A 24,619-nucleotide genomic window follows, 5' to 3' on the forward strand; every position below is an offset into this window, starting at 1 on the left:
CATCATCATCATCAGGTCTTACTTACCCAACACAGACACCGTGGCCCGGGCCGATCCCGCCACAAACATCTCAGGCATCAGAAGAGAGATGTGCTTCTCCACTGGTCCATCTGGCAACAACACCACAGAATCACCACAGACAATACAATCTGATATCGCTCATATACAGTATCACACAGCATGGTACTGTCCTTGGATACCAAAACCTTCAACCGGATATCAATATGATATCACTCACATACAGTATCACCCTGCATGGTACTGTCCTTGGATACCAAAACCTTCAATCGGATATCCATCTGATATCACTCACATACAGTGTCACCCTGCATGGTACTGTCCTTGGATACCAAAACCTTCAATCGGATATCAATATGATATCACTCACATACAGTATCACACAGCATTGTACTGTCCTTGGATACCAAAACCTTTGGATTGGATATCAATGACTTATCAGTTACATACTACACATCATGGTACCATGGTTTGATACAAAAATCTGATATTAACATGATATCAATCTGATATCAATCATATACAGTATCACCCTGCATGGTACTGTCCTTGGATACCAAAACCTTCAATCGGATATCAATCTGATATCACTCACATACAGTATCACGCTGCATGGTACTGTCCTTGGATACCAAAACCTTCAATCGGATATCAATATGATATCACTCACATACAGTATCACACAGCATTGTACTGTCCTTGGATACCAAAACCTTCAATCGGATATCAATATGATATCACTCACATACAGTATCACACAGCATGGTACTGTCCTTGGATACCAAAACCTTCAATCGGATATCAATATGATATCACTCACATACAGTATCACACAGCATTGTACTGTCCTTGGATACCAAAACCTTCAACCGGATATCAATATGATATCACTCACATACAGTATCACACAGCATGGTACTGTCCTTGGATACCAAAACCTTCAATCGGATATCAATATGATATCACTCACATACAGTATCACACAGCATTGTACTGTCCTTGGATACCAAAACCTTCAATCGGATATCAATATGATATCACTCACATACAGTATCACACAGCATTGTACTGTCCTTGGATACCAAAACCTTTGGATTGGATATCATTGTGTTATCAGTTACATACTACACATCATGGTACCATGGTTTGATACAAAAATCTGATATTAACATGATATCAATCTGATATCAATCACATATTACACATCAGGACATTGTGCTTTGATACAAGAACCCTCAATCTGATATCAATGTGATACCAATTTGATATAATCACAAACTAAATGTCATGGCACCGTGTTTTGATACAAAACCTTCAATCTGATATCAATCTGATGTGATCACAAACTAGACACCATGACAGTTTGCCTTAACTCTTAAATGCGATATCATTGGCCAACAGACATCATGTCTGTGCATTGGTATCAACAAGTACAATCAGTACACCCTGGATGAGGTCACTCCTGGCCCCCACTCCCTCTGCACTTCTGGGGAAGACAGAGCAACCAACTGGCTTACTTTCTCTTCTGATGTCTCCTACATTGGGTAAAAGGAGTTTAAGGGTGACTATAGGGGTGCTATTTTATGTTGAGAGGGCTCTAATAATGTTGGAAGTCGTATTTAGAAAGTCAAACAGGTTTTCTACTCTCTGAAGCAAAATATTCCATGAGTGAATAAGAAATCCTACTTCACCTACCATCGTGGGTCATATAGGCAATGAATTAATTCAATCATCATCCCAGTCAACCAAAAGACAACCTCTTCACTACCAGACATTTTTCAGGATTTTTACTGAATATTGTGTTCTCTGGCGATACAAACATGAACCTAGACTCATCTTTCATCTACCTTTTTCTGTTCTTTAGTAATCAGCAGTAGAAGACAGGTAACATTTTATACCCAATCTCGTCGCAACTTTCAAAGGTGCCAATCAGGCGTCATTTCAACACTTTAGCTTTGTCTTCAAGGGTTATAAAATGGAGATAGAACATCACCTGGGGTAGCGGTGCCTACCATATCAAACATCTAGGAAAGATGAGATGCTGCCAAAGCTCACCTGCAGGACAGAGGAGTCTGTTGTGAGCCACGGACTGAGGCGTTCCTTCAGCCTGAATGACAAACCCACCATGAAAAGGTTACACTGGATCACCAGCAATGAGAACAAAGCAGGCTAACACGAGTTGCACCAACGTTCATGTCATTTCAGTTGTATTTTGACATATAGCAGCAGACCACCATGATAATGTCTACACGTTGTTATTGTTATGAAGTAACAGTATGATCTTATTGACATGACCCCATGACATTTATGTTTGCATATCACATGCGGAGGAGCAATCGCTCATGTATGTATGTATGTATGTGTACCAACAGATGTGTTTGTCCAATCAGATTTCAGCTTCTATGGTGTTGCTGTGTCAATGGAATCTGCCCCAGGACCTTCACAGTGAGCTCACGTCAGACACAAATGTCACATGTCAATGTTTCAGATCATCAACCAAATGTAAATATTAGTCAATGCCAACACCACTCCGAACTTCATGCACTTTTACAGTAAACCTTTTGTTATTAGGGGATTCAAAAGATCCAAAGCTAGACTCGCTCCACAGCCAGCAGGAAGTGGAAAATGTATAAGGCAACAAAAGGTTGGCGTGTAAAAGGTTCCGCATTGAAGGGACATTTGAATGCGTACATTATAATAGCTGATGGTGTTATATTGGTTTATTAAATATGAGCATGTAAAACAAACATTATTGGTGTTTATGTTGTGGTACAGTTGTTAAGACATTTTGGCTAAATATTATACTGCATACGGCTACATTTGTGTCAAAATTATGCTCGAAATGCATATTTCTACTGCTCATTACTAAAGACAGGAAAAGGGTAGAAACTTTCTTTCCTGGTGAAAGATGAGCGTCGAGGCTTTCTTGTGATATAGTATGTCATGTTCGTGTAGCCCTAAAACACTATATTCTGGGTGCCTTGAAAGATCCGATCTTAAATGCCTGGTACCCAAAAGGGACAGCTTATGAATGGCTGAGATTGGATGAGTTCATGAAATGTTTCATTAAAAAGCTGCATTTTGTGTCAGGTTATATTTACATTACACTATATGTGTTTGAAGAGGTGAAACATTGAAGTGTGACAAACATGGAAAAAGAAAAAAGGGAAGGAGTCAAAGACAGTGCATGTAAGCCTGTATGATATTTGAGTTGAGACCCCATCCAAATGAAGTGTACAGTAAAGTATGTTGCAGACCGAGTATTGATTACAGCACGTAATGATCAGGTCTACATTGCCGTGTTGCTTCTGACGGGTGCTGACCTCCACCAGCAGGGTGCGGACCACGGTGTCAACACGGCCCACGTCGGGCAAAGCCGCCACCTCATTTCCACACATCTTGTCGGTCTTCACAGCCTCGGCGCTGACCTTCACACCGACCTTACCTGTGTGCAAACAAACAGTCTTATTCGGACAGCAAGGGGAATATTGATCAGCTTCATCAAATTCAGCATTCGCTGCTTTCTAAGCCAATTTATTCTTAGGCTTTATCCCCCCTCCTCCATGTTGGACAGATTCCCGTCCTATTGGCCGTCATTAATCCCCATTTGTTGCCTTATAAGACACGCTCTCCTCATACCTCCATCACCCACCCCCTCCGCTCCTTCACATCCAAAATTGTTCTCACAGAGGCAACGTACAGATCAGCCCCTGAGGGAGAGGTTTCCAAGTGTTTCATCAGTGATGCTACCTGACATGTTAGTACAAGTGATTGTCAGCACGCCTCCAAGGGAGTCTGAGCAGCACAATCTGACATTCATCACAGCCTCGTCCTCATCCCGACTGAGACAGAGACTCCTTTTCCAGGCCAGCTACTGCTGCCTACCAACCCGTTATCCATTATCCACTCCACTTGTTGGTCCTATCTATGGCCACTTTGCAGCATACGCACAATAATGTGAGATGTTGTAACAGAGAGATGAACTGATGATTACCAAGGGCGCTTGGAGTGACAATCCAAGAGAAAGTTCTGCTCTCATCACCGCACAGACACATACTGTATTGGCAGCCATCACACTTCCTGAAGGCGTACTGCTCTGAATCAGCCAGTGTCACTTTCACCTGAAAACACATAAAGCAGTATAATCATGTATGACCCAGTAGAACACATGTCAAACAGAACCAGTACAAACTGGGAATGATGACATGCATCATTGGGCAACTTTGCTTCTGAATCGGTGATGACTTGTCAACAAAAACTAAACACAGGTCACATTCACTCGGAATGAAGACTACAGGAAGCATGTTTACGTGTTTATGGCGGACAGTTCCTTCCAGACTAGACCTTGACAGACCTTCAGGCACATAGTCGTCTTTATGTATAAATGGTGGATTTTGGTAAAAGCATAGCAAACCTGTTTAGCACCTTCTAAACATTATTAGAGCTCTCTCAACATGAAATAACACCCCTACAGTCACCTTTACATTCCTAATAGTGTTCTATTTTAGACATCATAGGCATGGTTCATGTTAGATATGTACAGTATGTTGGTACAGATATTTCACTAAATCATAAAATATGTAGTCAGTGTTCAGACTGCCATTCATCTATAATAGTATAGCATTTAAAAGCACTGGACCTTGTATCAGTGTTACTATGGTAACTACTATATGATGCTTACACTAATGTAAGACATCTGCTGGGGTTGGGGTGGCACGTCCACATTAGTCCTTCCATTTATGGCAGTCGTGGGCTCAGACTTGGAGATGCCAAATCTTTCCCAGTCCTGTTTCCCAGTCTGCCCATTTGTCCTGTGGAGGATGGCTGTGGCCAGACCAGAACTAAACCAGGACTGTCTGCAATGGTGACGTGGTCTTTGCTGAGCTAATCGGCCGATACCATGTTTTTTCACTAATTTGGAGTCACATTACGGCAGCCTCCACTTTGCTGCCAAGGATGGGAAAATTATTTCCCTCACCAGCAACATACAGTTGGTCTTTCTGTACCTCACCTTATAACACGGTAAGCGTAACAAAATATGAAATTACAACACCAGCACTCCTCTTGCACGTCACTGTCTCTTTAAACAACCAATGTGAATCCATTTTGTAAAAGGTGTAACATAGTGTGGCTGCAACAGCAGCATTAGTTACCATGATGCATTTGGAGAGGTAGTTGAAGACAGTTGCTTTGAGAGTAAACACTTCTCCTCGGATGACAGAGTAGGGCAGCGTGAGACTGACAAAGAAGGGCTGGAAGGCCGTCAGTGCGGTGTTGGCCGACACGCCGAAGCCCACAGAAGACACACAGAAAGCTCCAGCGGCCCACTTGGTGATGGTGTCCGGTACCGTCTTCTCCACATTGACAGAGCCCGTGTCTCTGCACAGGAGGCAAATGGACAGAAGCTCAAAAACATGGATACAAAAGTCAATAGAGATCTGTGCTAGTGAATAAGACACATAAAGAAAGATTTATCACATATTTACCCAACAGCAACAAGGTCCCAGATCCAGGTCTCTGGGAAGAATGACCTAATGGTCTCCTTCTTCTCCTCCTTTTTCAACACAGGCATCACGTTAAAGGCCATGGAAACAGGAGCATCTAAGACATCTTCTGCAGCAGGAAGCATACCTTTTAGGGACACCAGTACACACTTTTTTGTCAGCTTCCTTTTTCATCTCAAAGAGTAAATAAACCGTTATGATACCTTCCATTGGGTGCAAGGGCAAAGAAATGACAATATGAGAGGGAAACATACCGTCATAATAATATGCAAATCCTCTTCGAAGACAGTTAACAGGTTTTTTCACATCCGAATTTGTCACCAGTTTCACTCCAATTTCCTGAAAGAAAAAAAAAAAGACATTGATCAGCAAGTCACAAAGCATTCTTCAAAAGGAACACAACTAGATAGCAGCAGAAGCGATGTTTCTACCAACATTACATTATTAGGGCACATGACTACAATTTCATTCATATTTCATTAGGATATCAATAATAAATGATTCATTAAATAATCATTTTGGCTGAGGAGTCTCACAGTCAGGGGATCAGGTGTCTTCATCCCTGGGCATCAATTGTTTGCATTTCCACCCGTTACTGGAATGAGGACCAGTGCGATTGCAAAATTATGAAGGAAAAAATGTATTTCAAAAAGACAAAAAACTGAGATCAGTTGAAACATGGTAAGAATTTGGCACTGTTGGGTCTTACGGAGGTTCTGAGTAGAGCTTCAAAATGCCAAAAGAAGAATGGGACTGATGAAACAAACAGTTGAATGCAAAGAAGCATCAGCTGATCCAAATCCAAAATGCTGTCAAAAATGTGGATTGAAGCCCAAATGAAGGTTGTTACTGGTGCTGAGTGCAGTCCAATAACCATCTGCCAGAGAAGACCTTTAAGAAAAAAAAAAAGGTCTTCAAAGGCGATGCCCTTTTGGAATTTGCAGGAGCACCAAACGTTGAAACGTGAAAGAAGGTTTCATTTCCCCTTGATGGTCCTGATGGCTTCCTACGCTCCTGGCATGACAAGCATGAGATGTTTTCCACACAGCACAGTGGAGGTGGTGTCGTCATGATCCTTCAATGGAACAATGAAGCTTGTGCAGGGGTGTCAAACGGCAGCCGGCTATGTGAAGATGTTGCAGGGGGCATCCCTTACGACTGAAGGCCTGGTCATGACTGGCTTTTTCAACACTTGCAAAAGGACTTCTTCCAGAGGAATTAGCTGACTCTTTTGGACCATCCTGTGTCTTCCCTTCATGTCCATCCAATGGGGATGGATGGCAAGGGACGTTACAAAAGGGTGGATGCCCTGTGTTAAGCACCTGGAACAACATTCCCACATGATCCCATTGTGTTGAGCTATTTTGAGGGGACAAAGTGTCCCCCCACTGTGTGTGGAGAAGCCATAGAACATGACAACATACGCAACAGTGTTGATAACCGACTGTAGCCACGGTCTTACTTTAAAGATGCTGTAGACGTCATTCTTCTGATTGGTCGGTCCAAATAAAACAGAGCGCTTGTCTCGCCCACCTGGTGCATCATCATCCAAAACGTCAGGTTCAGACTCTGGCATGGGCTCAGGGAGGCAGGGATATGGCTCATCATCTTCAACCTCATGAGAGTATCCTGAGAGTTTCTGCAGAGGCAGCTGGTTGTACACCTGCACAAAAACATACACTTAAGCTCCACCAGACGTTCTTCTTCTTTTTTGTAGAACGCTATCACTCGCTGCAAATGACAGCACAAACACATACATTGTATACCTGCCAGGTACTCAATGATCCTGGTAATGTCTAGCGTTATCTTGGACAAAAGGGTTTCATGAAGGCCTTTCAAATTTGATGCAGTGAGCCTGCCATCAGAGAACATACTGTAGAAGGTTTCAAGCCTCCTTGATCCCTGAAAAAGATTTTCTTGGCTCTACTTCGTGTTTTCTGCTCAGCCCAGGCTGTGTCTTCTAGCTGGAGGAACTAAAGATGTATACAGTTTGCCTTTGACATAGCTGAAGTTAGCTTAGCAGGTTGTAGGAATCTTTTTCTTCATCTTCTCAAGAGAGCTTTGCCCTCCGGCTCAGCTCTCTCTTCACCATGATGGTCCACAGTGATGCAGGGATGTGTCCACCAAGACAGTCCCTCGACAGTCTCATGGTTACCGACCAAAATCACGCATTTCGATTTATTCATTTATAGGCGCACTTACGTCGTACTCCAGTCACTCTAGAGTTGAATGAGCCAGCATGCCATCGGAAGGACAATTATTGGTTTATTCAAAGTATCAGTAAAGATCAGGTCTCATTCTCATAGCTGGCCAGATTGTTTTTAGCAAGCAGCAACCTGTCTAGGTGAATTTGAAGCACAAAAATATCAAACATTCTAACTGCACTCTTGTGGTAGTCTTGTGGTACAAAAGGTGGAGGTGATGGTGTCTTCGTGTGGTGGTGTAAAGGTGGAGGTGATGGTGTCTTCGTGTGGTGGTGTAAAGGTGGAGGTGATGGTGTCTTCGTGTGGTGGTGCAAAGATGGAGGTGATGGTGTCTTCGTGTGGTGGTGCAAAAGGTGGAGGAGATGGTGTCTTCGTGTGGTGGTGCAAAAGGTGGAGGAGATGGTGTCTTCGTGTGGTGGTGCAAAAGGTGGAGGTGATGGTGTCTTCGTGCGGTGGTGCAAAAAGTGGAGGTGATGGTGTCTTTGTGCGGTGGTGCAAAAGGTGGAGGTGATGGTGTCTTCGTGTGGTGGTGTAAAGGTGGAGGTGATGGTGTCTTCATGTGGTGGTGTAAAGGGTGGAGGTGATGGTGTCTTCGTGTGGTGGTGTAAAGGTGGAGGTGATGGTGTCTTCGTGTGGTGGTGTAAAGGTGGAGGTGATGGTGTCTTCGTGTGGTGGTGTAAAGGGTGGAGGTGATGGTGTCTTCGTGTGGTGGTGTAAAGGTGGAGGTGATGGTGTCTTCATGTGGTGGTATAAAGGGTGGAGGTGATGGTGTCTTCGTGTGGTGGTATAAAGGGTGGAGGTGATGGTGTCTTCGTGTGGTGGTGCAAAGGGTGGAGGTGATGGTGTCTTCGTGTGGTGGTGCAAGGGTGGAGGTGATGGTGTCTTCTTGTGGTGGTGTAAAGGTGGAGGAGATGGTGTCTTCGTGTGGTGGTGCAAAAAGTGGAGGAGATGGTGTCTTCGTGTGGTGGTGTAAAGGTGGAGGTGATGGTGTCTTCGTGTGGTGGTGTAAAGGTGGAGGTGATGGTGTCTTCGTGTGGTGGTGCAAAAGGTGGAGGTGATGGTGTCTTCGTGTGGTGGTGTAAAGGGTGGAGGTGATGGTGTAAAGGTGGAGGTGATGGTGTCTTCGTGTGGTGGTGCAAAAGGTGGAGGTGATGGTGTCTTCATATGGTGGTGTAAAGTTGGAGGTGTTGGTGTATTCGTGTGGTGGTGTACAGTTGTAGGTGTTGGTGTCTTCGTGTGGTAGTGTACAGGTGTAGGTGTTGGTGTCTTCGTGTGGTAGTGTACAGGTGTAGGTGTTGGTGTCTTCGTGTGGTGGTGCAAAAGGTGTAGGTGTTGGTGTCTTCGTGTGGTGGTATACAGGTGTAGGTGTACAGGTGTAGGTGATGATGGATGAAGATCTTACATAGCTGATTGTAAGTTCCTTCTCCGCCTGCAGCAGCAGCACGCTCTGGTCAATGGCTCTGACGGAGCACAAAGAGCCAGGCTGAGCCTGGAGTTTTAGTGTGGTCTTCTGTGCTGGAAGCTCCTGGAGGGAGGAGAACTTGAGAGAAACCTGGAGAGCAGACAGTAGCAAGATTACTCATGATGTCGTATTTAAATGTCACGCATTTATTAGTGTGTACAACCTTGTTCTTGAAACAGAGCTGGATGGGAAAGTCCAGGCTGTCTGCCACAGCTTCTCCGCCCGGCAACAAGGTATAAACAACAACCTGAGCAAAAGGCGCCAGGCTGCTCACTTGATGGAGAGGGATGGACAACTCCCCTTTGTTGACTGTGGCAGGGGCAACATGAAATGAAGAAACGTGAGTAAAAATACTCTACAAGTATTTTATGTTTTTCAAAGAATGGAATAAGGAATGTACATGCATTCATAAGTATATTTACGTACTGAAACAGGAGCTCAATACCAAGGTATGCATATGGGCGGGATCCTAATACCAAGCTACGTACCGAAGCACGAGCTTAAAACCTAAAAATGTACTGAAGTGGCAGGTTAATCCCAAAGTACGTACCAAAGTGTGAGCTTTGGTACTGAGGTAGGTACCAATGGTGGATGCCGTACTAGCGTGCGTGCACTATGGGCCTGTACATGAACCAAGCCATTAACACCACTCCCCCTTTTCAGGTCAAAGGGCAAATATCCTTCAGTTCAACTGGTAATTATAAAGAATAGAGATAGAATAGATAGAGGTATAGTATGGAAATAGTCATAAAATGACATTACCAGCATCCACTTCAACAGCCACTGGGAGACGGCCATGTTGGACAATTACTCCTTTGGACACCACCTACAGTAAGAAAAGACAGGGTGAGTGTTTTCCCCGTGAAGGGCTGAAGCCTAACATTGACATAGAAAAAAAGACTGTCATGGCCTTACAGTGTAACTGAAGACATGGAAATGCTGACAGCAAGTGAACTCACCAGATAAAAGAAGTGGAGAAGCTCCTGTCCCTTGCTAAGCTCCTGTCCCTGAATGATGTACTGAGCTCGTACAGTCGCATCTTTGTCACAGGACATCTTGCCGTTCACCTGCATGAGCTTCAAAAAACTGTTGCTCTTGGAGTAGAAGGCCGAAACGTCGCAGTAAGCGGTCCTGTACTCGGCGTTACGCACGTCAACAATGTATGGATGCTCTACCGCAAGTGTGGACTTGGCCTGTTAGGACAACACAAACGTGTACAGAAAAGAATACACCAGATGAGAAAAGTGGAAGAACAAATGCTATTGTGTTGCTAATTGCTTTTTCCAGCGGCCCTGTGTAACATTTGTTGACAGAGGGAACTCAACTTCAAGATAAAGTTGGAAACATGCTGTATTATGTTTCCTTAGGACGAAGAAGAAGAAGAATCTAAATTTAGAATGAACACAGGAGCCGTTCGGAAGCCAAAGCTGGACTGAAATGCTATGGAAATGTGCTAAAACAGAGTTAAGAGTAAGTTGGTAGTTTGAGCTCAAATCAGGAATTGAACCGACCAACTCTGCATCTGGATTCAAACACTCTACCAATTAATTCTCAACTAATTTGCTACAATCGGGGTAGCAGTTGCCTATGCCAAGTAAGTCTAGTGAGATCTCCCATCATTTGCGGCACATAGTTTATATAATGTGTTTAATATTTAAACACATATTTATATATTTACACATATTTATATATTTACTGTATCTCCATATCTCTGGTTATACAAACCTTCAGATGGACCATGTTCTTCCACAGGGAGGTGTTGAGGGAAAAGGAGGCCACGCCTTTGACGTTTGTGGTGAGCGTTAGGTTGAAAGCATTTGGGCCGTAAAGGTACACAGGTTCATTGGGCACAGGTTTTTTGTCAGGACCGGTCATTTTCACCTGTGAAAAAGATACAGGATGACTAAATGTTGAATTGTACTTCATCGCGTGTAGACAAGTACAGCATGACTGTTGACTGCCATGCAGGTCACATGTCGGGTTGCCAACCGTCCCATACGTAGAAATAAAACTACGTGTCTCGTATGGAGCTGGAAAGGTGTTCTGTATGGCCATGAGAATCCAAAACAGTCTATAAAATTACATTGCCTTTTTTTTATTTCCTTTTTGTTGGCTGTCGTTCTGCCTTGGGAACTTCCACCTTTGTACCACCAAACCAACCCATGGAGGTTGCTAGATTAGAAACCCTGAGATATCATCTCCAGAGTAGAGAGAAGAGGGAGCCACTTGACGTAACCCAGCAAGGTGTTATGTAGTGGTTCCCAAAGTAGGGTACGTCAACTACTATGGGGGTATGTGAATAAAAATGAAAAACAATTTGCGCCCAAACACAGCAACACATGCACACGCATCCAAAGTAGGTGATATTTCCAAAACCAAGCACATGTTGCTCATACAACAATAAGACAATGTTAGAAAAGGTTCTACTTCTAACAGACATCAATGTTAAACAAAGCTATGGACAGATACTACTTTATCATGATTGGTCAACTTTCCCCTTCTATTGGCTATGAAATGAATATGCTGACTTAAACCATAGCCATCCTGAGTCAAGCTCAAATTAAGTCTTTTCAATTGTAATGTATGGAAAGGGAAGGATGCCAATATCAGAGTGGAATAAAAAATATGGAGGATGATATCTAATCCTAATGTCACCAGGTGAAAATACATTTTAACTTGATTTATTCATGTCAGAATTACCCAATATGGCCCAATAATTACTGTGCACCCCTAATAATGACCTTTATCTTTTTGGCCCCTTTGAAATCCTACCACCTAATAAGGCATCGTAAAGAAATTCAAACATTTATAGTTAATCCGTGCGACTGATATCAGGATCAACCAATTTCACTCATGGATGATCGGTATCGGCAGTGTAAAACCCTGATCAGCACGCCCCCCACCCTAAGTGCTTGAATATTATGGAGTGCCTCCAACACTTCTTCAACAAGACGTACAATTAAGAAGACAGTCATGCATCATACAAGTCGTACTTTTTATCTGCATGTGACAACAAAATGTCACAATATGGCAAGCTTTTAGCCTTGTTGCCTGGAAATATTGTGGATATCAACTAACCTTTCCCTCAAACGGGATGCCTGGCTTGTACGCTTCTGGTACATCTTCAAACGTGACCGTTCTTATAAGACTGCTGAAGCTTGTTTTCCCGCTGCTTTTCAGAATCACTCCTAAATGCAAAAGAAGATCAAGATTTTAATCATGGAACGTACATCCATCAGTCTTCAAGTCATACAGCAGCCTACCCGTGCCGTGCTCTTCCATCTCAGCATCAACCGTAAACGTGTCTTCATAGTTGGTGTTGTTGAGGGCAAAGTGGCTGAGGTCGACCGTTTGTGAAGCACAGCCACTGGCGTCTGTCTGGAAGATGAGCAAAGCAGCCAAGCTTCAGCTTCAAGGTCAAACTGCAACCAATATGACCCCCATAAAACTCCACTCGATGGAAACACAGACATTTCCCGTCGAATACTCACTGCCAGCATGTATGTCTTGCAGAGGTTTTCCTTTTGGGAAATTGAATGCCAGAAAAAGTGCACGGCATTCCTACAGAGCTCCGCCTTGACTGACCCAATGACCGCTTTTCCATAAGTGTATCTGCAGCAACGACAACAAACATCCTTTTCTTTACTTTACATGATTTCTTACTTGCAGGATGAGTAGGTGGCATCTGTGAAAAATCCGTATACAGGAAGTGTCACTGGACTTTTTGTGGTGGATCTATACTATTATTGGGAGTGTAACAGCATTAAATACACAGAAGAAGACCAAGACAGAGGGAGGGGGGCGATGTTTAGACCAACAAGGACACAGACTAAAGATACACAACATAAAATAAGTCACACTTCTGTCACATTCTGTCCGAATTATGTGGAAGAAGAAACATTTAAACGTGACATGACGCCTGGACGCGTCCCGGTATGTAGAAAAACATGTGTTTGCACATTACTTACAGACAGCATCCAAGGTATTACAAAGCATTGCATAACAAACAGTGTCCGGTATGCTCTGTCTCTCTCAATTTGTGTGCTAACTGCGTCACAAAAAGCTCAACCCAAAGAATTATTGCAGCCGCTGGGGGGTCACCAAAACAACAAACAGCTCACTTTAACTTAGTGAAACCCGATTTTAGGTATGTATTATGGTGAGTGTTGGTAGGTTAAATCTTGTGGTATGAATAAAATATGTGGATGATACCCCCAACTTTGCTTGTTTTTCCAGTCATCTTGGATCACACACCAAACACCAAATCACACAATACTTTGTGTACACAATACTACCAATATGTACAGTATACAGTACGCAATAGTACAGTAATACTTGCATAAGACTCACTGGTTTGGCAAACAAACATTGGTGACTCAATGTTGTGGAGTTATGAATACAATGTGTATTCACGTGGTGGAATGATTGCATTCTTCAAACGTTTTTCTTTGACTTTGTGGATTATTTTAGAGTCGTTTATCAGAGGTAGGAAGCGGTGAGATGTCTCACACAGCAAGAACCGCCACTGAATGGAACGTTGGAGGAGCGATTGCAATCCAGTTGGCTGTGTGCTGCTTGTGCGTGTGTGCATGTAAGAGTGACACTGAGAACACTCACTTCCCACAAATCTTCAAAGTGGCTTCCTGGTCCAGGATGGTAATCACACTTGGAAGGTGAACCTTGACCTCATATTTGGGCAAAACTTCAAGAAAAAGCGAAAGTTTTTGTGAAACAAATGAGATGTTTATGTGAATGAGTTTGGTGGCAGACCGTATTCCTTGATGTCAAAGCTGTGTGAGATTTTCTCTCCTTTGTCGGTGGTGGCCATGACAGTGTAGCGTCCTGGGGTGGCCTCGGGAATCATGGGATGGGAAAGATCAAGGATGCCGGCGGCAACAAATTTATCCAACCACTGGGAAATGCGATTGGAATTGGGATCCTACATAAAAGACACGTGTGCTGCTGACATTGATACTGATTGAAAACACGAAAACCCAATCCTTATGTGAGACATGAACACACGTCTTTACCTTTTCTGTGCCTTCTAAAGAGAGCAACAATTAGCATGACGGAGCTAACAAGGCACCACTAATAATCCGTCTCAAAAAGTTTTATGTACGTGCTGTAACAGGTACATTCATGTTAACATAATATTGTACAGTAATACTGTATTCTGATCACAGTACAAACTAGGCCTATCAAACTTAATGCATTAACAACGTGGAAGGTCCCGATGCTGGTTCTTCTTTCCCAGTCAGTACAGACTGGTGTCCTGTCACATGTTTTGGAGCGTGACACAGAAAAGGCTAAATGTGATTGCGGTTTTACTTTAAAAGGTTTATTACATTACCTCTCATGCATTTTTTGAGTCAAACTAAAAATGTTATTTGACTAATCAACTGAAACCACAAATCGCATATCATAATAACATATGATAAAATACTTTTTATGGCCTTTATAACTGCATGCAAAAATATTTTCTTCGGTTCAAGAATGCAAGTAAACAATAATATACTGGGTTTTTGGGTAAACAATTACAAATATTACACAGGAGCATTAACCATTACATAAACATTCACATTAGTTAGGTCATTACTAGAGCTGTCAAATGATTAGTCAGTAATCAGATTAATCATAGTTTTCAAATTAATTCATCTTCATTATTTATAATAATAATAATAATACATTTTATTTGTATAGCGCTTTTCAAAATACTCAAAGACACTTTACAGAATGAAGTTGAATAAAGCAAGTAAACGGAATAGAAACCAAAATACAACATTGATTGGTTAAACACAGTTAAAACATGAGTAAAAGCAGCAGTCAGCAGTCAGATATAAAAAGTTAGACATTAAAACCAGATTTAAAGAGGTGAGTTTTTAGTTCTTTTTTGAAGGTGGGAAGGTCAGGGCAAGCACGGAGTTCCAGAGGGTGGGGGCAGCGATAGAGAAGGCTCTGTCACCCCAGGTTCGGAGCTTGGTCTTACAGGGGAGTGCCAGGAGGTTTGAGTCTGAGGAGCGAAGGGGACGCGGGGGATTGTGTGGATGGAGCAGGTCTGTGAGATATGGGGGGGTCAGATCATGGAGGGCTTTGTAGGTGATGAGAAGAATTTTGAAGTGAATGCGTTGGGGGACGGGAAGCCAGTGGAGGTTTTGGAGGACAGGGGTAATGTGTTCACGGGAGCGGGTGGAGGTGAGGAGGCGGGCAGCGGAGTTCTGAATATACTGTAGTTTGTCGAGGGTTTTGGACGGTGTACCGTAGAGAATGCTGTTGCAGTAGTCGATTCTGGAGGTGATGAATGCATGGATCAGAGATTCAGCGGCAGAGAATGTAAGTGATGGACGGAGTCGGGCTATGTTCTTAAGATGGAAGAATGCAGTCCGGGTTAACTGTTTGATGTGGGGTTCAAATGAAAGGGTGGGGCGGGGATGGAGTCAGGGTGGCGCTGTCAAATTGAAGATGGAAATTATGGGTGGGCGCTGTGGTGTTTTTGGGACCGATGATGATAATATCTGTTTTGTCACTATTAAGTTTGAAAAAATGTTGTTCCATCCAAGTTTTGATATCAGCTAAGCAGTTGGTGAGGGTGGAGTAGATGTTGGAGGTGGTAGAAATGTATAATTGAATATCATCGGCGTAGCTGTGGAAATTGAGGCCATGTCGACGGATGATATTGCCAAGTGGAAGGATGTAGAGGATGAAGAGAAGAGGACCAAGCACCGAACCTTGGGGAACACCTTGAGGTAAAGGGGCTATGGAGGAGGAGCAGCTATTTATGTGCACAAACTGTTGACGATTGGTGAGGTATGATTGGAGCCAGGACAGAGCAGAATCTATGTGTGACATTTATACTGTATTTCATTAAACACAGATAAATGAGATGACGTGGTCACTGTATATATTTGTATATAGACTGTAATCCCTCGTTTAGGATGGTTAATTGGTTCCAGCCCCGTCCTTGATAAGTGAATATTCTGGTAGTTCGCATCGCAAACCTATTTAGCGCCTTTTTAATATGCTTTTCAACATTATTAGAGGAACTGCGGGGCAATATATCAACAGCTGTGTCCAGCAAATGACACCCCCACACTAAGCAGTCTAGTTGTAAGTAGCCATGATCAGGGGAAGACCAACAAGTGCCGGCTGTGGTGCCGTAACTACTATACAATATTTCAGTGAAAATGTGACTCTTACCAACAGCTCTACCAGGGTGTACTGAAAAAGAGCAGAAAAAGACAACAATTAGTCACCGATAAAGACATCAAAGCAAATAGAAATTCCAAATGATGGCATATACGTTCCTTGGCGCTGTGGTGTAGAAGCACACTCATTGGACGATTACATTCTTTGCAGGGTTTCTCATACATTCATTTATTTGTGGTGGCACGGCATGATTACATTTTTTACACAGAAAGATTGGGCTATCTGTTCGGCCTTGCTCACAAATATAACAGAAAGACTGGCTAGTCATGTCTGGGCATGGGCCGGATTCTGATAACCTTGGGCAAAAATAACAGTGCATTTTAATTACAGCTCTAAAATGTCTTATTTTTAAATATCTTTATTGAAAAAGAAAAAAAAGTCAAGTCAAAAAAGTAAACCATAACACAATTAAAGTGGAACATACTGTATTACTAAAAATAAATCACAAAACCTCATGAATTATTTCTAAATAAACAAAATGCAGTTCTCACTGCAGTCTACTGTAGCTAATCCTTCAACTCAAATATTTTCAAAAAGAAACAAACACAATCAGGTGACCCAAGAAGGGTTTATGAACTTGTAATGTTAGGTTATTATTTCACAGTAGCAGGTCACAAGTTTCCACAAACTTCCGGGTTATGTGATTGTTGTTCAGTGGAGAATAAACGCTTTATAGCACTCATCCTCGCCTTCAGTCCCCTCCTGAATCACATCTCCACATTGGTCGACCCGATGTCCAATGATCCTAAAATGTCCACGACAACAGTGACAACAGCGCTGTCGATGCCAACGAGGCAGCTCACAACACCGTGCTATCCATGAATGGCAACACAACACATGCCAGTGGTTTCACATGGAGGCCCAGTTTCCACTGTGACGAATAACAGGACATGACAAGTGTTTCACTTAGTGAACCTCCACTTTCTCTTACAATGCTAAATTGTAATGGTTTTGAGGCTGACGTTTTCATACTGTGGTATAGACTCCCCTCCAAAAGCTTGGGACCACCTGCAGGTTTGGACCCTGGACGCAGTAACCAGCCCATGCCGATTCATTTCTACTGACAATACAACGGTCATGGATTTGACTTCATACACAAAGTGAGTGGGATTCACTGGTGTCAGGTATTCCAACATGGCTACTAATGCAAAAGGCCTACAGTCTGTGTTGATTCAGATGCTTGGGTCAAAGACTGTGAACTCAAAACACCCACGTTGGCTTGTAAAACCAACAAACAGCCTTCCTCTCTCCGCAACAACATGACATGCACTGCACCTCCTGCATGGAAATCACACCACAAATAACTTAATAACTTTAAAAACTTACCAGACGATCCACAGGGATGAAATCAGCATCCATGGAAACTATTCGGAAGCGGACTTGAAAGAAAAGAACATTAAAATAACAATAAAGCTACACAAATAATTGGTGCCTCATTGATAACATAACTCATCACATAATCAGTTCACAGTTCCACATGTCCAAAAGGAGTAGGAAGAAGCAAAGTTTATTCGATCCTACCTCTCCATCTGGTACTTTTATAACTGTTACATTTGTTCACTTCCTGCTTTCCTTAATACAGTTTAAGGTTGTTTTTTTTTAATAATGTACCTTGTACCGAAGTACAAGGTGATATAACCATACAATGACATTATGTGTACCATAATAACTGTTAATATAGTGATATATAAAGCACATCATGATTAATATGTATATTAATTTGTCATACCATGGTATTTATGTGTGCACAGCATCAGGGCCGTGTGCGTAAACTTCCTCTTCATTTCCTAAATGGTTGGCTTTTCTTTTCTTGTGCTTTGAAATCGGATGCATGAGTTCCTCATCAAATAACTATAATATACTAGCTCATATTTGGGTGGTATTCATGTTGTCATGAAGTTAAATATAAATATCAACTACAGTAAAGTCTCGTTATATCGATATTCTCGGGAGTCGGAAAAAATACCGATATAACCGGACTATCCATATATCCGATCTTGCGCCGAACTGCATTAAAAGTGGGCGGATCTTTGATATGGCATGTAATTTTCTCCTTGAGTTCATGGATTGCGTTTCTAGCATGCTTTTGTACTACAATACATTTTGTACTACAGTAAATAAAAATAAACTTACGCTGTAGTGATTACCGGTTACCGGGACATAATTCACCCCGGAACATAATTCACCCCGGAACTATCGATAGGGAAGGTGTTGCCACCCGGAGGGGTAGGCGCGAGGGACGGGTGTTTTCCGCTGTGTGTGCTGCACTCTGGTGGTGGAAGTGTGAAAAATAAAGTTGACTGGAAGCAGCCGTTCGCCGTGTTCTTTTTTGGTATTGAAATCCTTAAGCAAAGATTGATTTAAGCTGCTTTTGTATCGATATAAGCAGACCAAATTGGCTGGCGGGAGATGAAAAGGGCATCGTAGTAACCGGATTATCATAATAACCATGTATCGTACTAACAGAGCTAATTATATCATAAAAGACTAGAAATTTGCCGGGAAATGAAAATAGTATCGTAATAAGTAGTAATTCGTTTTAACCGATATCGATATAACAAGACTTTACTGTATCTGTCTTGAATTACAGCAATTAATCTGCTTTGGAGTCATTGTTTCCACCTTTAAATGAAACTGATTTTGCTGAGCTTATATTCATCTAAAAATGTACAAACATTCATTAATTAATTATCTATACCGCTTATCCTTGAGGGTCATGGGTGTGCTGGAGCCTATCCCAGCTGTGCTCACAAAAATGTGTGCAATGTGCCTTGACACCCGACCACTATTTTTTTAGTTCTACGACGGCGCGCCCTGCTCACTGATGCTGTTGACAGCAGACTCGCTAATCTTGGTCTTGTTATGCCACTGCTATGTCCTCCAGATATGATGTTTTTATGGACTCCAGCTCTCCAACTAAGATTGCCTCCTCAGTTTCAGTGAAGTTCCGCTTCTTTGTCTTAGGCTTCTCAGCAGCCATGAATCAGAAGAAGCCAGTGAAATGCAACCAAGGCTGGCAGCATCCATGAGGTACTTGGCATGGACCATTCATGGTAAAATGTGGGTGTGTCAAGGGCGTCATGAGAGGTGAATCTAGCTGCTTGAGTGTGATTCATTATTTATTAAGCTGGGCCAGAAGGCACACCAGTCGCTATACTTTCCGACCCTCACCCAGGGTCTGAGCTTTAGGTAGTGGACATGATTGCATATGAATGAATTTCCTCTGAAAGGTGGCTGCACATGTCCTAAGAGAGCGGGTGAGGAGCTTATTCAGATATCCAAGAAGAGCTCAGAGTAGGGTCACTGCTCCTTTACATATAGAATGGCTAAGTGGGTTGACAAGTATTTTTGAAGTTATTTTTGGTTGAGATTCGGCCATAATGCTAACTGCTAAGCAGTGCTATGTAGAAAGGGCTCCAAGGATGGATTTTCTTGAAGAAATCCTTGTTTTGCCTCGTTATTTTCAATAACCTTTACATGAATACCGTGCTGGTATATGAATGCCATTCTTGCCATTTATTTTTCTGCAGGGTGTGATGCAAGCACCAGTGTAGTCAGTTGCTACTACAAGTACAAAGACACAAAGTGGTGTGGAAGACGATGAAACGTCGTCAGAACGCTGTCGGTGTGGACAGTATAGTGACACACACAGACTGCCTATACATATATAATGTCAGACACACAACATTTGGATGGGATTGAGAAGCAAAGGCTTCTGTATTGCACAGAACAAAACCCAAACCATGCCCTGAAATGAGATTGGAAGGAACTGGATCTGTTCCTTTGAACAGTTGTGTACAGCAGGTGGCTGATGTGAAGCCCCAAGGAAAAGGCAAGGATAAAAAGATGTGTCCTGTTCTGTTTAAAACACATTTGTTTGCCGTTTGGTATCACACTACTGTGTAATTACCGACCATTATGCCGGCTGATTTATATTTATTTTTGTGCAATAGTCAAATTAATCTCAATTTTATTTACCATCTACACGCTGTATCTATTACATAAAGAAAGAGTGGTTGTCTCTTAAATGTTTCAGCTCATCAACCAAATGTAAATATTAGTCAATGACAACACAACTCTACACTTCATGCACTTTTTACATGAAACCCTTTATTATTAAGAGAGAAAAAGATCCAAAGTTCCATGTCCCTGTGTGAGAAAGTGATGGCCCCTAAAGATAATGAGTAGTTGGCCCCCGCCTTAGCAGCAACAACTGCAATCAAGTGTTTGTGATAACTTGCAATGAGTCTCATCTTTGCAGAATTGTTGTCATTCAGCCACATTGGAGGCTTTTCAGGCATCAAGCCTTTTTAAGGTCATGCCACAGCATCTCAATAGGATTCAGGTCAGGACTTGGACTAGGCCACTCCAAAGTCTTCATTTGGTTTTTCTTCAGCCATTCAGAGGTGGACTTGCTGGTGTGTTTTGGATCATTGTCCTGCTGCATAACCCATGTTGGTTTCAGCTGGAGGTCACCAACAAATGGCAGAACATTCTCCTTCAGCAGAATCCATGGTTCAATTTGTCACAGCAAGTTTTCCTGGTCCTGAAGCAGCAACAGACCATCACACTACCACCACCATATTTTACTGTGGTTATGATGTTCGTTACTTGAAATACCAGATGAAATGGGACACACACCTTCCAAACAGTTCAACTTTCGTCTGGTCAGACTACACAGTATTTTTCCAAAGGTCTTGGGATCATCAAGATGGAGAGCAGCCCTTATGTACTTTTTGTTCAGCAGTGGTATTGGGCTTGGCGTTTGGCCAGGGCACTATTAGAGTCAATCTTGGAGTCCTTTTGGTTGGCCGGCCATGGTTCACTGCTGTTCTATGTTTTCCCCATTTGTGGATAATGACTCTCCCTGTGGCTTGCTTGAGTCCCAAAGCTTTTCTTTCATCTCAGTTAAGTGTTCACTTTTTCATACAGGGTGATGTAGGTTTGGATTTTTGTTCTCCCTTAATAATAAAAAGTACAATTTAAAAACTGCATTTTGTGTTGAGTTGTGTTGTCATTGACAATATTTACGTTATTCACATTTGATGATGTGAAACATTTAAGTGTGGCAAACATGGGAAAAACTTTTTCACACCACTGTAACTAGATGTTCTATTTTGGCGTCAACCACATGTCAAAGAGAGACATTTTTAGATATTCTGACATGTTTTCACCATTGGCAAGCGGTCCTGGTCCGACTGCAGCATGTTTTTCTTATTCTTATCTTGTGTGCCTCATTGTTGCGTCCCAGCTGCCCTTTTGGATGAGACCTTTTCCGTTTCATCTTCTGTTTTTGCCAAGGTCACCTTCTGTTCGGCGTTTTCTCCTCGGGTTTTGTTTGCTCCTTTTCTGTTTGTGAACATTCTCGCTCCACATGAGCAGAATTTAAACAAACAAAAAAAACATCATTTTACGCCAGATGTCTGGGTCTCTAGGGACTAACTACATGTTTTAAGTTGACTATTATTATGCTAGCGTTTCTACAAGTATAACAGATAAGATTAATGATGGTTTATGATTGATTGACTCCAGTCATAAGAGAGTGGATTGTGCTTGACTTTGGAGGTTCGGCATGACATGTCGGCAATATTCAGATATTCTAGCAGAAGATAGTTACCAGTCTGTCCAGGTTTGTAGACGGGTTTATCAGTCTGGATGATATGGATGAAAGCAGGAGGGAGAATCAGGACCTTGGTCTGCTTGTTCATAGAGGCGCTGTCCCCTTTAAGAGTGACATTTACAGTTGCTACAGTGCTGCCCTGCACTGCCGGGACCTGCCAGCGAACACAAGCACACATATTGTGTCATATTTTCTATTTCAGGATGATGTTCACTTCTCTAAGTACATACTTTCAGCAGCAGACCACTTGGCAGGCTCCACTACAGCACCGTGTGTGTTTTCACATGCTATTACGTAAGAGGGACACTGAATGCAACATTTCTCTAGAATGTTTTGTGGTTGTGTGTGTTGGAGTTAGCGTGCAGGGTCGGGAATGTCTTCCAGAGGAATGTAGGTACATAGATTGCAGGCCTCCCAACAGAACGTCTTTGTTGAGCTGAAGGTGGATAAATGCCAGAGCGCGCCTGCAGTCAAACTCCACGCTTTCAGCAGAGACGTGATTGGGGTCGTTCAGAAGGTCATTTCACATCAATCAGAAGCACGACCTCGGGGTTGCGTAACTGGAACAGCTCATTGTGCTGTCACACAAGATTTGCCAAACAACCTTGCTGGCCCACCGTCTCATCCACGGTGCCAACACATGCTAACGTAGCTACATAGACACATACTGTAAATACTGTGTATAGAAATATTCAGTGGCTTCTTGGAATAGGAATTGGAGGGATTGGAACACACTAGCCAATCAACGTTTTGTCTATGAATTTTGGAGGCTTGTGTAGTTTTTGGCAAATCCCAGCCTGTCCTCCCCAATCTTCTTGTTTGCATCTGGTAGTGTACCTCACCGTGCACAATAACCAATCATTTCAAAAAATGCTGCAATCTGTGTAGGTACGCAAATCAATAACTCCTTTTTTCTACTGCCTGTGTGCAACTTCCTCTGAGCTCACTTGTAAACAAACATTAATTTTCCGAGGAAGACATTCCACGTTCTAGTTGGACCAAATGATCCACGATGTGAGTGGAAAAAACACATCAAACACACAAAAAACCTTATCGGCCACCTCAAACATCAGCACCACGGCATTTGAAACATGCAAAAGGTTTGACAGAGACCTCTGTGGTGTCACACCAGCTGCTCGGAGCGTGTACCCGAATACAGTACACCTTGCTGGGGCCATGCCAGCTGGCTCCCTCGTGATGCAGTAGTAGCATTGTCATATTTGATTAGGACATAAACAGGTACACTTGGTCACATCCTAATTTGTTCCATCCTTCTGACCTCCAGATGTGCACGAATTACACTTCATTTCTAAATATATAAAAAGTTATCAGTAATATTGTTTGTGAGAAGAGATAAGATATCTTGCCTCTCTCGTTAGTGATGTAATAGGACACACCTGTCCAGATTTAAATACTTGGAAATCAAAGCCATATGTTTTCCGTAAACAGCTACAGTACAAGGATAGATGGACCACACACACCTGGAAGGGCAAACACTGGTAGAAGTGGCGTTTGACATTGTCCTCCATGATGGTCATGTTGTTGCCAGAGTCTATGAGCAGGTCAGCGGTGATGGACACATCTTCTGTGGGGGCGTGGACCAGGACACACAGGGTCTCCCGTGTCCCTCCTCTCAACTGAGAGCTCACAGTCACCGCAAAGACCCTGCATGGACAAAAAGACACCTTACATGACTCTGAAATATCAGTGTGACCAAAGATGGCACCCATTCATCAACAACACTTGTCAGCTTACTTTATTTATACCATACGTACTCACAACTGTACCAACAAAGGCCACATAATTGCCTTTGCTTCATGTACCAGTAGCACTGCTAATATCAGGCTCCTTTCTGTAGTAAAGTGTGGAGCATTGATACACTGTATTTATCTGCGCAGTGCTAAAAAAAAAAAAACACTTTACGGACATTATTTTGCAACACAGCAACCTTGTAACACACCTAAACCAACGTGTCGATGATATGAAAGATAAACTGACCATTGCTGGTACTTACGTGTCATTGTGAAGAGTGGATGAGGTACTTTGAAGTAAAGTACATGAAAGTAGGAGCAGTACGAGTACAAGTGTCATGTTTACTGCTCAAACAATCAAGTGAGTCAGCTGGATCAGCCTCGATGGTCATCAACCGGACTTTCAAAAAAAAGAAAAGTTCTTGGAGGCGGAACTTGGTGGTCCGAATGGGTCGATCCAAATATCTATACTGTTGATACCGACGGAAGTTGATACTAAGATGTCTTCTGTGTTTTGTTTTGATTTTGCACTCAATTGTATGAAATAAAATGGACTGATTATATTATTTTCTTGATGTTGTTACTCAAAAGATCAGACAAAAACCCAAACCAAATATGTTTTTTTCATAAAAAGTAATTAAATAATGGGCTGCACGGCTCCCGAGTGGTTAGAAAACAGGCCTCATAGCTAGTAGACCCGAGTTCAAAGTTGCAACAACACATCATCAGTAGTAAAACTAACCTGTCTCACGACGGTCCAAACCCAGCTCCAGTTCCCTAGGTGAATTCTGGTTCAGGAGGAGCCAACATCAAAGGTTGAAATGGTTTTGGGGTTCAAAAGTGAAAGGTACCTGGGA

At 42.5% G+C, this 24,619-nt stretch overlaps 1 protein-coding gene across 3 annotated transcripts in view; it reads right to left on the reverse strand.

Annotated features, from left to right (window-relative positions):
- LOC131134954 (alpha-2-macroglobulin-like protein 1) overlaps window positions 1–24,252 on the reverse strand; it is a 33,074-nt gene extending 8,822 nt beyond the window's left edge. Inside the window, exons 1-23 of one of the 3 annotated variants that reach the window (XM_058080698.2) lie at window positions 24,026–24,252; window positions 23,493–23,676; window positions 22,009–22,165; window positions 17,718–17,770; window positions 16,383–16,403; window positions 13,959–14,127; window positions 13,806–13,890; window positions 12,680–12,800; window positions 12,452–12,566; window positions 12,267–12,376; window positions 10,914–11,069; window positions 10,148–10,381; window positions 9,951–10,014; window positions 9,352–9,497; window positions 9,129–9,278; window positions 6,985–7,185; window positions 5,777–5,861; window positions 5,505–5,628; window positions 5,172–5,397; window positions 4,013–4,139; window positions 3,342–3,463; window positions 2,074–2,125; window positions 27–110 (exon numbers count right to left, since the gene is read on the reverse strand). In XM_058080698.2, the coding sequence (XP_057936681.2) occupies window positions 27–110; window positions 2,074–2,125; window positions 3,342–3,463; window positions 4,013–4,139; window positions 5,172–5,397; window positions 5,505–5,628; window positions 5,777–5,861; window positions 6,985–7,185; window positions 9,129–9,278; window positions 9,352–9,497; window positions 9,951–10,014; window positions 10,148–10,381; window positions 10,914–11,069; window positions 12,267–12,376; window positions 12,452–12,566; window positions 12,680–12,800; window positions 13,806–13,890; window positions 13,959–14,127; window positions 16,383–16,403; window positions 17,718–17,770; window positions 22,009–22,165; window positions 23,493–23,676; window positions 24,026–24,102 (2,863 nt within the window). In that variant the 5' untranslated portion in view covers window positions 24,103–24,252. Of the gene's footprint in view, window positions 1–26; window positions 111–2,073; window positions 2,126–3,341; window positions 3,464–4,012; window positions 4,140–5,171; window positions 5,398–5,504; window positions 5,650–5,776; window positions 5,862–6,984; window positions 7,186–9,128; window positions 9,279–9,351; window positions 9,498–9,950; window positions 10,015–10,147; window positions 10,382–10,913; window positions 11,070–12,266; window positions 12,377–12,451; window positions 12,567–12,679; window positions 12,801–13,805; window positions 13,891–13,958; window positions 14,128–16,382; window positions 16,404–17,717; window positions 17,771–22,008; window positions 22,166–23,492; window positions 23,677–24,025 lie in introns of all 3 variants that reach the window. The other 2 variants (XM_058080697.2, XM_058080695.2) reach the window with 2 other exon arrangements.
- Window positions 24,253–24,619: the final 367 nt, after the last annotated feature.

The sequence above is a fragment of the Doryrhamphus excisus genome, linkage group LG8 (genome assembly GCF_037039965.1).
Source record: "Doryrhamphus excisus strain RoL-2023G ecotype Guam linkage group LG8, RoL_Dexc_Guam_v1.1, whole genome shotgun sequence".
NCBI lineage: Eukaryota > Metazoa > Chordata > Actinopteri > Syngnathiformes > Syngnathidae > Doryrhamphus > Doryrhamphus excisus.